This window comes from Panicum virgatum, chromosome 5N, assembly GCF_016808335.1.
Source record: "Panicum virgatum strain AP13 chromosome 5N, P.virgatum_v5, whole genome shotgun sequence".
Classification (NCBI taxonomy): domain Eukaryota; kingdom Viridiplantae; phylum Streptophyta; class Magnoliopsida; order Poales; family Poaceae; genus Panicum; species Panicum virgatum.
The window spans coordinates 12,161,236-12,176,752 of record NC_053149.1 but is presented as its reverse complement, the minus strand read 5'-3'; the positions used below and the strand labels follow the sequence as shown (position 1 = coordinate 12,176,752).

Here is a 15,517-nt window from a genome sequence, read left to right as displayed (position 1 = left end):
AAAAAAAAACTGTAGAGGCCAACCATAAAATAGTAGATTAGAAATCAACCTGAGTACAAATGGATACAACTTGTCCCCTCACTCCCTCAGCATTGGGGCAGAACTAAACTACTGATTACAGATAACGGTGGCCTCTGGCCCTGAGTCACCATACGCTCCAGGGAATGTGCTACCTACTGAGTACGGATGCTCAATGACAATGGAACTACAGATGATGCTCTTGATTTCCGGCAATGGATTTCAGCGAGGAGTCCGGACCTCCAATGGTAACATAGGCGATGTCGCGCTGGTGCTTGTCCCGCTCCTCAGCTGCTGCTCAGAAGCTGCAGACTTCATCTCAAGCTGCTGTAGCTGATGCACAACATGCGACATCCTTGGGCGCACTGAAGGGACATGCTGGGTGCAGGAGTAGACAAGATCGACAACCTTCTGGACGACCCCCACATCCGGCAAGTCCTGTATGAGTGGGTCTAGCAGATCAAGATAGCGGTGTGACTGGACTAGAGGAGTCGCCCATTCAAATATGGTCTGCCACCCGACAGACTCAACCGACTGTGCAGGCCGACGGCCGCTGATAATTTCTAGGAGCAGCACGCCAAAGCTGTAGACGTCGCTCTTTGTTGTCAGCTCGTTCCTGTATATGAACTCAGGAGCAAGGTAGCCATAGGATGCAGCCTTGACTGTCCTCTCATGCATTACTTCCCATGGCACAAACTTGGAAAGGCCAACCCCCATCAGATGCGCACCAAATTCCTCATCGAGTAAGACATTACTCGCACGAATGTCACGGTGCACCACCTGGGGCTTCACCTTGTCGTGCAAAAATCTGCATCAAATGAGAACTAGTAAATACATAGTGAACAATAGCACTCAGAACACTGATTGCAGTTAGTGGGGATGACGTGTATACAAAAAGTAACGGCCCAAGAACGAAGATGATAAATCCAAACAAGTTGCATCAAGTGATCTCAATCAATTCCAGTAGAAGCCAAACAATACTAGTTAACCAATAATCTTGAAATAAGTGATCTCAGAAATTTCCTTTTTAATTAACCGCTACAGCACAGGTGGTTTCTACAGTAATCACTATTTATAGGTTGTAATATAAATCAAGAAAAATCACAGCAAGCAGTTTTCCCATGCATGGTTGTTTATAAATGTTTGCAGCCCACTGTGATGCTAATTAATAAGAAATAGCAAATACAATCATAAATGTGGGAACCATTAATGACAAAACGGAATCCCAATTCTTAATATCTAACTGGTTGATTTCATGTAGTAGGGTAAAACAAACCAGCCAAAAATGGTTGCAGACCAAGTTATACCGCCTTTCTTATGTGAGCATTAAATACATCTGCATGCAAACCATTGCACAACAAAATTAATTCAAGTCCTAAGTATATGTGTGGGTCAAATGCTACTGGAAACTGAGAAAGTGAGTGATGTGAGAAAAGAGAAACCTAAACGATAAAACAAGTGCAATTTAGACATAAGAACCTTAACACTTACATTTTACCCAAAAAAAACCTTAACACTTACATCAATTAATATTTCAATGCCTCAGAAATATAAGGTCTAAAAAAATTCATAGCAAGAATAAAAATATCTCTCGAGAGGGAGAGGGGCGACTTACGCTATTCCCTGGGCAAGAGTTGTGGCAGCTCTCATTCTCATTGCCCAATCAAGGCTCCGCCCACCTCTGGGAATATGATGCAGCCACACATCCAAAGGACCATTTGCAACAAACTCATAGACAATAAACCGATCACCATGGTCATAACAACATCCTTTTACAGCCACCAAATTAGGATGATAAAGCTTTGCGACTCTCCGAATCTCAGAGTAGAAGTCCTTTTTCCTTTGTAGGCTGGATCTCTTCAGTCTCTTGATTGCTACTTTGGACCCATCCGGCAAGATTCCACTGTAGGTTCCACCTGTCTTTGCATTACCAGGAAGCCGGTTTCCCTCACTGAAATTCTTTGTGAATGATCTAAGTTCTTCACTGGTGAATACTTTCCATTGCGGCGCCACCAATGCAGCAGTAGAAGAACCTAATGCTTCTCGCGATCTTCTTCTTTTCTTGCTTCGCCTGTAGACAAGCAGCCAAACCACAACGGCTAAAGTGGTTGCCAGAATGAAACCACTCACAGCAATGAGGGCTATGAAATATTCCTTGTGGCAGTGATCATGGTAGCATCTGTTTACTGAAACCAAAAATAGAGACTGTCAGTACAAACATATTTCTTTTTTTTTGTGGGTAGTACAAACATATTTCATGAAGGCAAATTGCCAACTTTTAGCAAAAGAGGTAAAACCTTACAAGTTACAACTCACCATCCATCATACAAATCAGACCATGGGACTCACTGCACCTTTTTCCAGCTAGTGAAGCATGGCTATTGGTCACCAAAGTGCACAAATCATTGCTGGTGGCTACACCGCATGCAGTACCACTGCAGTTTGCATGCAACGGCTCAACAGGGAAGAGGGGCTCATTCCCAACAGGTGAATCATCAGACCATTTCCAACCACTACCAGTACTAGTGTTGTAGTGATGCCCTCCAACCCAGCATCCTGAGGTTGATCCGCAGAGAGACTTTGTGAAGTTTAGCTCCTGAACTGATGAAAAAGCAGCCAGATGCCCAGTGCGGTTACGGCAGAGAGCCTCAGATCTCTCCCAAGAAAGGGAGGCCGATATGTACATGAAACATTTGTTCTGAACAGGGCTGATTTGCCAACCCGCAGGACATAACGCTGCACAAAATTGAAGAAATTGACGTCACAACTCACGAATTAACCGATCTTCAGAAATACTTAGTCAATACCTTAAATGTAAGCTGTGGTGTTTCGTGCCACAGCAACTATGCCTAGTTTTGATTAACTTAATGTAGTAATGTATTGCCAAGCGGAGGGCCAAAAGGCAGCAACCACCAACACAAGGAAATCTAAGGTCGGGATGCAAAATCCCAAAATGACTCCATGACAAGGAATATCAACAGAGGGAAACGACGAAAGAGAAGTTCGTTTTCCCCCTCCTGTAGATTCTTTCTGGCGAGGCAAAATCCCTATCCCAAACCGGAGGACTGACTGGTGACTGCATCTCCATACTTTTGATCGGCCAAATCATTTTCTCGATTCCCATCCCACAGAGAGCAGCCGAGCAGGTAGCAGAATATATCACCAAAAGAACTTCAAAACAAGAAAGCACGTCGACTTGGTGCCTTAGATTGCCTAGTTCATGATGACAACCAATACTACACCCCTACCTGAGCTCACGCAATCTAAGCAACGAAGCAAACAACCCTAAGCTCGCCCCCGGCAGCACTCCCCGGAATTGGCAACGAAATCAAGAAACGGCGGATCTAAAGCTGGCTGTATAGTGTATACGCAGGCGGAGGGGGGAAAAGGGGGGAAAGGAGAAGAGAGACTCACGGCTCCGACCCAGCGCAGGGGCCGCGACGGAGAGAACGAAGGCGGCGAGGACGACGGGGAACGGCACGAGCGCGGGCGGCGCCACGGCCGCCGCTAGCCGCCCGCGTTTTCCCATCGTGGGGCGCCGCCGGGGAGGTGAGGGAGGAGACTGGGGGGATGACTGAGGCCTTGTTTGGCTCGATCACTTTTTTCAAAAATCTCTATCACATCAAAAGAATCTTATTATTTTATAGTATTAAATAAAATTTGTTTATAAATATTTTTTGACAGCTGAATGTTTTTTCGCGAAACGAATCTAATGAGCCTAATTAATCGATGATTGGCTACAATAATACTACAGTAACTATTCACTAATTATAGATTAAAATATCTCATTAGATTCGTCTCGCAGGTTAGTCCCAAAATTCCTGGAATCAAATAACTCCTGAGCGCGTCATAAATGAGGACGCACTGCTCCTGCTGTTGAACTCACCAAACCCCAAACCCCGAGACCACTCGCTGTCCGCCCGCCTTGACTACCGGGCAGGCGGGGCAGCGCATTAATCCCTGCCCCGTCCGCTGGAGGAACCGTCGCGCTGGAGGAAAGCAACCGAGGCCCATTGGAATGGGCACGACGATGGGCTGGGCCTACCAGAAAGGCGGCCCTGGGCATTTCCACGGGCCATCATCACCGTTCTCCCAACGTGAATTTTACCAGCCTACATACCCCCACATGCGTCGTCCCGGGAATCCTATGCATCTTTGAAAACATTCTTTTTTCTCTACCTTTCAGGAGATTTGTGCAAATAATTTTATACGTTGGATCTTCTCAACCCCAACTCTTGTAGAGGTGATAAAGGATCATAATTTTAGTTTAGATAATCTAAGAACTAGATTTTAAAAAGACCGAACTCTACTCTTATACAATTTTGAACTAAAAATATTAAAAATCAAATTGAATTACAAAAAAAATTAAAATCATAGACTCATGGTCTATTAGAGCATCTCCAACAATAGTCCCTATTTTAGGCTCCTACTTTCTTAAGTAGGGGCTGGCCCCAACTTTCTGGGGCTATAATTTTGTGTTCAACTCCAGCAACAGTCTTTACTTGCAACCCCTTCTTTTACTATGACAAATGGAATCCACACCACCGTGTCTATTTTCTTTCTTCCTCCTCTTTCCTTGTACCCTGCTCGATCCAATCAGAGGCAGCAGCACACTCGGAGCAGCGGTAGGCAGCAGTAGCGGTGGCAGGCGGCAGCAGCAACATGGGCCGCGGCGGCGGCCAGCGGGCGCACACGCGGGGATGCGGCGGCGGTCGGCAGGCAGAGGAGGCGCCGGACAGGATCGAAGCGCGCGCCTGCAGGGAAGGAGTAGAGGCAATTGTGGGTGGGGCCCACAGATGGAGGGCTCCCTAGAGACCCCCCAGGTCTAGGGGTGGAGGGAAAGATTTGGAGGCCTCCTTATTTTAGGGGCTCAAGTAGAGAGTCTGCCGGAGTTAGATTTTTACACTTCGCCCTCTAAATTTAGAGTTCGAACTCAAATAGAGGCTTTTGCTGGAGTTGCTCTTACCACCCCTACTCCTTCCTCACCCATGTGCGCACCACCGCCTCCTGCTCCCTTCCACCCGTCACGCTGCCTGCTTCCTCACCATACGCCACCACTCCTACTTCTCGTGCTTCGCTCACCGCGCAACCTTCCAGCACCGCGGGGCGCGCGTGCCCACTGTCACTGCGCGCTGCGCCATGCCTACCACCGTCGGAGAAGAAGGCGCCCACCTTGCCAGAGAATAAACGCCCTATTCAACATGGCAACTATCCTATACAAACCAGCCACCCTGCGCAAACTTTGGAAACTCCAATCCAGACCATAGGATGCTCATCCGATGGCTAGGGGCATATGTGGGTTATTTTTGCACTTAAACCCCCCACTCATTCCATTCTAATCCCTAATTTTACTAATCACCCCAAATCACAGGCGCCCTGCTCACGTCGTATCATCTGCTGTTGTCGAATCATGGCCTCTGTGGCCTCATGGCCGTCGGGCACCTGACCTGAGGAGATCACGGGCGGAGGGAGCCGCCGGAGCGCTCGACCACCAAGGGATGCCGGCGTCGATTTGTCTGGGGCTCGTGAATCACTGCCGCGCCCACTGCCCGTGAATCGCCGCCACGCCCGCTGCCCGTGAATCGCCGTAGCGGCCGTCGCCTGTGAATCGCTGTTGCGCATGCCGCCCGTCCATGGCAGATGGGAAACAAGGCGAGCGCTCTGTCCTCCCTTGGTGGTCGAGCGCGACCCCGCGGGCTCTGTAGTTAGCTGGTGCCAGCGGGCGCCGCCGCCGGAGTCTGCCACACATCGGAGACCAGATCGAATCATTTGTGCGGCATCCCGAAACGAGTCCACAGCGGTTTTAGAGAGAGAGAGCGAAAGCTGTGGCCTTTCCGAACTTGGCACGTTGCCTTTTCCATTCCCTCTCTCTCTCTCCCCGTGTTCTGTCACCACCCTGCTCCTCCACTTCGCCCCGCCTGACATCGACGAGGGCGGCGGCGCCTATATGCCGTGACTGAACTGATGTGAACAGGGGAGGGGGTCTGGGCGCTGGAGAGGAATGAGGTGCAGGGGGTATCCAGAAAAGTGTGATTACTTTGGGTAATGATGGGGGTTTAAGTGCTAAATGAATCCACCTCTAAAGAGAGCTCTTGGATGAGGATCTTGTTGTTTTGATTGGAGTTTCCAAAGTTTGCATAAGAGGGTTGGTTTTCATAGGATACAGTGCCATTCAACATTTCCATTTTACTATTTTTCAATACTTTATGTTTGCAATTTCAAAATTTCATCTTAACAATTTCAATATTTTAAAGTCAAATGTTGAATAAGTTTAAGAAAATGTTGAGTTAATTTTATGAAGATGTTGGGCAAATGTTGAATATGATTAAAAAATGTTTGCAACAAATAATTAGGAAAAATAGGCTTTAAAGATAGGATTAATTGGATCTGTGCCATTATAATTTCTCGTGTTCACTAATCCGCCATTACAATTTATCTATTTGGAGATATGCCATTACAATTCGTTCTTTACTTGAGATGTGCTATTTTGTACGTATTTAATGCTCCTGAGTCCACTCGCAGGTCTCCGTATTTCCGTATGGTCCAAACTGCCCCTGCTGCCTCCTTTCTCTCCACTTGCTGACATTATCGCTGCCGGTGCGGATAGCCTTAGGCTGTCCGCACCGGCGTACTGGACAGCTCCCTCCAGTACGCCGGTACTGTAAAGTCCCCTGCACTGCGGGACGCTAAAGCCACAGGAGCCTCCTGTTTACTCCATTCCTAGCGGGATAGCGGGAAATCGCAACCTTCCACGGTGGGCGACCACGCACCTGTTGCAGCTGATTCTGTCCGCGCTGCCGTCGGCCGCCCAGCCCTGCTCGCCGCAACGCTGGAGAGGAGGAAGGACCGCATCTGCCTCCGCCGCGACGCCCGTACTCGGAGGAGCGCCATGGAGAGGGAGCTGCGGAGCTCTGCCCACGGCTCCAGACGAGGACGAGCTGGCCGCAACCGCGGAGAGAAGGGGAGGGAGAGGCCGGGGATTGCCGGGTAGGGAGACGCCGCCACCGGAGAAGAAGGGGATGTCGCCGCGCTTCCCTCCGCGGGCGCGCGGGCCTCCGCCTCGAGTCGGTCATGGGGAGCAGGGGAGGAGACAAGAGGGAGGGAGGGAGCGGATGGCCGCGTGGCACTTGCCGCGCACACGCCGCGGCCAAGGACGCACGCACGCTGCCGCCGCGCATGCCGGGACCGCCTGTGCCTGCTCGCCGCCACGCCCGCCGCATGCCCGCCGCTCGCCGCGCGGCCGCCTCTCGCCGAGACCGCCTGCGCACGCCTGCCGCGGCCACCGCGCCGTGCCTTCCGCTGCGAGGCCCTGCACGTGCGGGGGTAGTGCCGCAGGGACATGGCGGCCCGGCGAGCTACAACCGACCCTGGCGAGCCCCACCCCGGCGAGCCCCCGCGGTCCGACGGCCGTGCGGAAAGAGAGAAAAGGAGAGAGAGACGGACGCGTGGGAGAGGCCGACAGGAAGGGGATGGGTAGAAGTGGGAGATAAAGTTTGTGCGGGTCCCACTTGTCAGCCTCTGTAGAAGAAAGTGGGTAGAATGAATTTAAGTATAAAATGTTGATGACTAGGATATAGAGTAGGAGATATAGAGTATGTGTGCAGGAGAATTTGATATAGAGAAAAGAATTTTGATGATCAGAACGGAATATGTTTTTTTAGAGGATGAATATAGAGGATTGCGAGTGTGGATAGCCTAAGGAGGAGCCCCCGCGTCGTCCTGGCTCTCTTTTCGACCTCCCGTTCTGACCGGCGGCGTATACCGTGTAAACCGATCGGATACCGTATTAGCAGGACAAACAGGAAAATGGAAAAATCCAGGAAAATCCGGCGGTTACGGGAACGAAAATGGTTAGGGTGTTTTCCCGACCGTTTTCACGGTTCCGTATTCACCCTGAAATATTCCCGCAGTTAGTTCCCGTATTCAGCTGCCAAACCTCGCTTTCAGCCCATGCTCGTTTTCTCGGCCCAACCCACCCGCGCCCCCGCGTTGCGCGCCGCATGCCGCAGAGGCCAAACCCTAGCCTCTCACTCTCGTCTCGCCTCGCCCCTCTTGACTCCCTCTATCCGCGCCGCCGCCCCCGGCGGCCAGGTCGCCGCACGCCACAAGCACCCGGGCCGCCGGCGCCGCCGCCGCCCAAGCGCGTCACCATCTGGGGCCCGTCGCCCCCAAGCCGCTGCAGGCTCATCGCCGGCGGCTGCAAGCCCCAGGCCCGTCGCTCCTAGGTTGTCGCTGCCCTTAGGCCCGCGCGCTGGTGCTGCTCTGCCTGTGCTGTGTGTTTGGGCATTAGCTTGCTAGTCTGTTTGCTGCTGTTGCCGTATGTGTGTGATGGTGTGATGCCAACTGCTTGGTCTGTTTCTCTATGATTTGTAATCAGCCTTTCGCTACTGTCTATTGTTACTTATTGGTTTGTTGGTCGTTCGATGTTGCTGGTTTGCTGCGGGCTGCTGTCATTCTAGAATTTGTGATCAGTTGCCATTCGAAAATTGTGCAATGTAATATGAAGGTCTGCCTTTCTAGCTGGCTAGGCCTTCTTATATTCTCGTGTTGAGTTTCCGATTCCCGATCGAAATCGTCACGTTACCGATCGAACTCTTCCCTTCCCGATATCCCGTAATACCGATTTTGTTTTTCCGTCCGACATTCCCGTTTCCGATTCCGGTTCCCAATCAAAAAATATGGTTGCGGAAATAATTTAAAGTTTTCCCGACCGTTTTCATCCCTACTTTTTTTTCGTAGTACGGAAAAGCTCGTACAACGTCAAGTCCCGTGCGACTGCCCGCTCCTACACGTTACGGTGGCGTCATCGTGTGGCTGCGATGTCATCTGACCTGGCAGTACTCCCACCGTTGGATTCCTAGACGCGATCTTATCCGGGACTTCCCCGCGCCCAGTCGCCTCCCCCGGAATAGACAACGCCCACCTCAAAATAATAAAAAATATTTTTTTTAGGAAAACTACGGCACACCTTATTAGGATGCCTGGATAATAAAAAAAACATAAAAAAGAAGAAAAAGCACGCCGTCGCGTCGATCTCGAATTCTCGCCGCCGCCGCCGCCCGCCCCGCGCAACCTCGCCTCGGCCGGACCCGCGCGAGCCTCCATCCGCGCCGCCCCGAGCGAATCGCCGTCCGAAGCTCTCGTGCTCCCTCCGTCTCCTCAGGCGACAGGACGCCGGCGGGAGCAGCAGCAGCAGACGTGCGGGGCGGTCCGGAGGCATCAGCGCTTGCGCGCCCTGCGGCGACGGAGGGCGGGACTCGTTCTCGGTGCGCGGAGATTTAGGAGCGGCGTCCGGCGCGCAGGAAAAATCAGTGCCCGCGGTGGGTGATTGACGGCCTTTTATACCCCCTTTCGATTTTGATCATCCTGGCTAAAATTGAAGTTTGTTAGACCCGGAATTCTGTCCATGATCATCAAACATTGAAATCCTAGCTTAAGGGCCTGCGCCCAGATGCTCAAACTCCTCTGCAATGCACATTGAGAATTACTGAACTGAGTTTGATGCCGTGTTTTATCAATTTCCTGCCATACTAGTAGCATCAACCTTCCTTTGTGCGGCTGACCCATCTAACCGCAACCAAATGCTTGTCGTTTATGTATTCCTGCATTCCATCCAATCATTTTGTTGCTGTTATCAGCCAGATCGCTGGGGCATCTGGCCAAATAAAATTCTGTGATTTGCTGTTGCTCTGCCTGACTGGCTAGGTCAATAATCCCATTCTCCCGATGGGATCAGGTCAGGACCCAGCCTGTGAGGAATTCGTTTTCACCAATCGTCCTCTGTGCCAATATCATCATTGTGCATTTGTGCTCATGCATATATACATATATGATTTTGATTGCAGTATTGGTATGGTAATTTGGTGCTCCAAGTCTAAAAGGCCTTGTTATCTGTTCCATTTTTTGCAGGGAACAACCATTGAATAATCATGAGCTCGCTCTGCCCTTTCGCTGGAGCTACTGCTGGTGGTGGCGTATGCCCTGTGAAATCCGATAAGAGCAGTGCCGGAGTATGCCCTGCAAAATCTGACAAGAGCATAAGCGGTGTATGCCCCGTCACCGGCAAGGATCACGGTAGCGACCACAAGGAAAGTACTGGCCATGCTGAGGATAAAGGCACCGATCCCCGTATGGTGCCAGCAAAGTGCCCATTTGGCTACGACAGCAACACGTTCAAGCTGGGTCCGCTCAGCTGCATTATCTGCCAGGCACTGCTCCATGAAAGCAGCAAATGCAAGCCGTGTGCCCATAAGTTCTGCAAGTGCGTCTTGTACTTCGCATTCAGATCAAAATGCACGTATTGTTTCATTTCTTGTTTTAATAGGATCTTACTGGATTTCCTTGGCAGGGCATGTGTATCACGCTTTAAAGACTGCCCACTGTGTGGTGCTGACATAGAGGGGATTGAGCCTGATACCGAGCTTCAAACTCTCGTTGATCGCTTCATTGATGGCCATGCCAGAATCAAACGATCACATGCCGCAGGGGATGTGGAAGCAGCAGGTGGCAATAACAAAGTCATATATGAGGATGTTTCCATGGAAAGAGGAGCTTTTCTGGTGCAGCAAGCTATGAGGGTCAGTAATTGACTCAACTTATATGATGAACTCATTATACTTGAGCCTGTAAAATTTGCATAATCATCGTTCTCCATTATTTACTGATTCATCTATAATACTGTTGCTACTACCATTCCCTAACTTTTGCATGTACAGGCTTTTCGTGCCCAGAACATTGAAAGTGCAAAATCAAGACTCACTATGTGTGCAGATGACATCAGGGAGGAGTTGAAATCGTCAGAAGATAATTTAGATCTATGTTCTCAGCTTGGAGCTGTGTTAGGAATGCTTGGGGACTGCTGGTATGTTTGCTCACCCTTAACTATTTCCCTTTAGTAAATTTTCCCACTTAAGCAAACTAAGAAAATACTATCAGGAGTCAAACCAGGATTCCAGAAAGCATGCACACTACTTCTTTAAGCAGATCTTTTTAGTTTCTTTTGTCACACCCTCTGTATGTAGAGGTATGATGGTTTGGAAAGAGCCCATTCTAGTGTAAGGAAACAAGTTTACAAGATTCTTTTCTGCAGAAGTTACATTGATATTTGACTGTACATTGTGATTGGTTCCCGCATGGTGGTGCTCATTCAAAGGGCAATGCTTGTTCCTGCTAACATGTATTCTAGTATCTTAATGTTCTATGTTTAACTAGCTGAAACATTTTCCATTGAAGAAAGGAAAGGTCTCCCTGTAGGCAAGTTTGTTGTTCCTTTTACTATCTACTTTTGATTGACAGTGGGCATGAGCCAATTTTCAACATTAATTAATTGTATGGACTGTAGAGGACTGATTGATGCAGTTAGGTGTTTCATTAGTATGCTAGCCTGGTGGTAATGCAAGTCTCTGGCTGCATGCAACCTGTTTGGATGGTATTTCACTGAATTAAAATAAGCACTGCCTGTACCAGGCATCATGTTGTTGCTAATTACAACCTGATGCTTTGTGTAGCAGGCTAATAGCAAGTTAGCATGATCCTGATCCGTATGTCTAGCAACCTTGTTTGTTCAGAACGCAGTGTGTCTGTGATATGTCTCTGAATCTCAGATGACTCTATTTCACTACTTATTAAGTTATTATTATTGAATATTCACTCTTATCACTGTTATAAATTCATGCCTTGGTAGTCTCCATATAGTTAATGTTAATTAATGTTTTGTACTTCGTTCAATATTCATAATCAGCGGCAGTACTTAGATCTTATTTTTCGCAGTTTGTTATTACTGAACTCATTCAACATTGCATCCTTATCACTATACTGTGTTTTCAGTCGGACCTTGGGAGATGCTCCTTCAGCAATCACTTACTATGAAGAAAGTGCTGAATTCCTTTCAAAACTCCCCACAAAAGATCTTGAGGTTGTTTTCAGTTTTAGTATAGCTGTAATAACATCAGAATTACCATCTGCTGATTTAGCTTTTACATTCATCTGCAGTTGGTTCATACTCTCTCGGTTTCACTAAATAAAATTGGTGACCTTCGCTACTATGATGGGGACCTCCAATCTGCAAGAAACTATTATGCCCGTTCATTGGATGTTCGCAGAAATGCAGTAAAAGAACATTCAACAGTAGCTTCCCAGGTATGTTATGGGGTGTTTATACTATTTGAAATGTTGGATAACATGGGACAGGAACGCTGTTGTCTTGCACTGCAAATGTTTGATGCTCATGCACATAAAAGTATAGTTAAAAGTGTTTAAGACAGCCATATTGTTCTCTCAAGGAAATCACTTTCTGGGGTGAGGGCACATTGGAAGGCCATACTGGAACTACATGTTGCAAAAGATTTCATGTGATGACTAAGGATTTGTCTGACAGACGTGGTGAATTGAGAAATCTAGGGTCATGACCCACATTTGAGAGCTGAAGAGGGATGAAGGAATTCAGTAGTTGGTAAACAAATGCCGAACTTGACACTTGAGATGCGCACTGCCAAGTTGGCAGTTTCAATTTCTGTGCCAAGGTGGCAACCAGGGGCGGAGCTACAGAAAAATAAGGGTTTGGGGGGGGGGGGTGCGGTGGCGCTTCATAGTATGTTTATGTATTGAAGCTAATATGGTGAAAATGTACAAGTTATATGGGGCTATGGATTTTTTCTGGGTGCGACCGCACCCACTGCTCTACCTAGCTCCACCCCTGGTGGCACCACTGCCCAAATTCAAGGTTTAGGGTAGCAGGTGGATTTCATCTGATAATTCTTTGCTTAATTTTATCTCACCCTATGGCAACCTTTATAGATTAGGCGTTCTAGTGCCTTAGCGAACAACCAACAAACTTGGTACATACTAAGGATACTAATTTATCATTATCTGCATGTAAACCGTAAATCCTAAAGTTCCTAATCAAATGCATCTAAATGATTTGTATAATCCTCATTCTATAACTAATCATGCTTCCATATGTGCATGTGCTTCCCGATCGCATATAGTTGTATACTGCTTCTGCTATGTTACTGTGAATGCGTTGTTGTGCCTTGCTGCATGCCAGTTTGTTCCCTGGTCCTGTGGTGGCTGGCCGGCCTGCTGCATGACGCTAGTGAGAAGCATCGCACTGCATTTGATATTCTCTGCATGGTTATTTTTAAGAACCCAAATGCCAGATAAATGCAGGGACGTTGAAATTTTCCGGAGTGCCTCAAGAACAAACACATTTGTACCGAAGGCTCTCTGTGTCTACATGATCAGTAGTCAATGCACATAGATGTCTAGTTCATTTATACAATGCCACAGTGGAAGTGATGTGATAGGAAAGAGGGGAAGAAGGGAGTGGGAAATCTAATTATCTGGAATAATAGGCAAGGGAGAACTTTTACTATACTTCTTGAGAAAATGATAGTCTGTTGTAATTAGGTAGTGGAAGCTTTTGTACTTTTCAACATATTCTTCTTGACCTATGGCTTAATTGCCTAAATAAATCGTTTTCACTTGAAGTATGGAAAAACTGCTTTACTGGAGTTGATCAAAGCCCGTCCTTGCTAGGATTCAGAGATGTCTATTTTGGATCAACTTGTACTGCTTAAATTTGAACATTAGACTTTTTTTTCTGGCTTTTATTTATTTTTTTAGGCTACGTGTTTCTGTTATTCATGAAACTTTTCCTTTTGAGAATATTTTGGTTTGAATATGCAAGTGATTTAGCTGTTTCTATTAGAGCTAAGCTGCTGCATAGAACAAACAATGATTCTGAGTGTGGTTTTCTTCTTGGTTTGTGTGCTATAGTATTTTAATTTCCAATTGTTGGATATAGGTCATAGATCTAGCAACTTCTCTTGCAAAAGTTGCGGATGTTGATAGAAATCTTGGGAACGAAAGTGCTGCCGTTGAGGGTTTTGAGGAAGCGATTCAGTGCCTTGAGAAGTTGAAGCTGGATTCTAAACAAGCTAATCTTGAGCAACGGGTAGCTATTATTGACCCTCATTATTTCTCCTCTCATCCCTGTGCCAGTATCTGTTGTTCCAAACTAACATTCACCCTGTATTTTTGCAGCGCTTCTCGGTTCTTGACTTCCTGCACAACCAGTTGGCAGATAAGTAAGACTTTGTCATCCTAAGAATACACCAACTACAGATGTGTCTTCTCCTGGTGTGCAACTCCACTATTTTTTTCTTGTTGCCTACGGAAAGAGTTGTACTAGAAATGGCAATTAGCGCATTTTATTGCCACATGAAAGTTTGCCGTGGCACAAAATAAGTACTCAAGCACTGTAAATTTATCATATGTATTCTCAGCGAGGAGAGTGCTCTTGATGGCTGCGAATATGCTCCAGCAGCCTATATCCCTGGTTAGTGGTTTGTCCTTGTCATAGCCTGGGACAGCGCGTAAGATGTAACTTGTGGGAAGTTCCATCTCGCCTTAACGTGTCATGCCTGAACGCTAATCCCGTTGTGTATTGACAATAAGACAGGGCGGTACTAAAGAAAGCATGGCCTTTGTTTGTTTTAGAGATTCCCAGGTCAAGCTGTTTGCATATCTTAGCTGCGTTTCTGGTAATCTGGATCCGGAATCTCAAAAAGTCAGAAAGAATTCGTGTCTTCAGTCCATCCATCCATGCATTCCTTGTGATAGTCGGGTTTTTGACCGGAGACCAGGTCTTGCTTGGCGAAGATCTATCGCTGGTGCAGATTTGACTTGTGAAGAACACTGTCGAACGTTTTTTTTTCTTTTTTTGGTATGCTCATCTTTTCTCTTCCCTTTTTGCAAGCAGTCCGTGCATGAACTCGTTGAGGTAAACATTCGATGCCCTTGCTCCTCAGTTCTCATGTGTTGCAGTAGGCTGCTAGCTTATCCACGCGAGCGCACCTTCCTTCCAAGTTTCATGGACATCTCGCGAGAGTTAGAATATTTCGTATGAAATTCTCGAATTCATATGTTCCAGATGTAAATTACTGGTGTTTTCTTTTCACGAAAAATTACATGTGTACCCCTGCTAGAGGTGTAATTTGGTGACCTTTAGTGTCCCTCCAATCCTCTTTAGTTCAAAATTTTGTACTAATTTTTCAAATTGCGATATCATTTTGGAGAATTAGTACAAAATTTTGAAGTAAAGAGAGTTAGAGGTGTACCTAAGGATCACAAATTTGCACGTCTAACCCCTGCTGATGATCACCCTAGGCACTTAGGCAGGCCAAGAGTAACCCAAAAGTAAGATCTCTATGAGAAGTTTCAGAATTGGAGTCTCAATTCGCAAGCCTTTCAGAATTTGGGACTCCATCTCTATCTAGTATTCTAGTGAGGTAGTGATGACACTACTACAGTAGTAGATAAGCGTGCATGGATGGTGACTGCACGTTGCCGATCCAATTGAGGCCTGGTGCAGTGCTTGTGCTTTCTCCTGGCGGCTATACTGCGGATAACTCGAGACCGATGCTTGCCCCAGCTGCCGCGTGCACTTGCGGTAAGATCACGTGGTTCCAACTTCCAAGTGCCCAGTGACATTCGTGAT

General features: G+C 47.5%; 2 protein-coding genes across 3 annotated transcripts; one reads left to right on the top strand and one right to left on the bottom strand.

Moving 5' to 3' along the window:
• Positions 1–10: 10 nt before the first annotated feature.
• On the bottom strand, positions 11–3,592 carry LOC120676479 (C-type lectin receptor-like tyrosine-protein kinase At1g52310). The gene is made up of 4 exons (XM_039957784.1): positions 3,433–3,592; positions 2,335–2,754; positions 1,634–2,204; positions 11–826 (listed from the first exon to the last, which is right to left on the bottom strand). The coding sequence occupies exons 1-4, from the start codon at positions 3,545–3,547 to the stop codon at positions 241–243; spliced, it is 1,692 nt and encodes a 563-aa protein (XP_039813718.1). The 5' UTR covers positions 3,548–3,592; the 3' UTR covers positions 11–240.
• A 5,390-nt stretch (positions 3,593–8,982) lies between these two features.
• Positions 8,983–14,520, top strand: LOC120676503 (protein NCA1-like). 2 transcript variants are annotated; one of them, XM_039957822.1, is made up of 8 exons: positions 8,983–9,338; positions 9,928–10,279; positions 10,367–10,595; positions 10,734–10,879; positions 11,845–11,932; positions 12,010–12,156; positions 13,823–13,972; positions 14,062–14,520. In XM_039957822.1, the coding sequence occupies exons 2-8, from the start codon at positions 9,948–9,950 to the stop codon at positions 14,107–14,109; spliced, it is 1,140 nt and encodes a 379-aa protein (XP_039813756.1). In that variant the 5' UTR covers positions 8,983–9,338; positions 9,928–9,947; the 3' UTR covers positions 14,110–14,520. The 2 variants fall into 2 exon arrangements, with proteins under 2 accessions (XP_039813756.1, XP_039813757.1); XM_039957823.1 differs by having other exon boundaries at positions 9,021–9,320.
• The last annotated feature ends 997 nt before the right edge of the window (positions 14,521–15,517 follow it).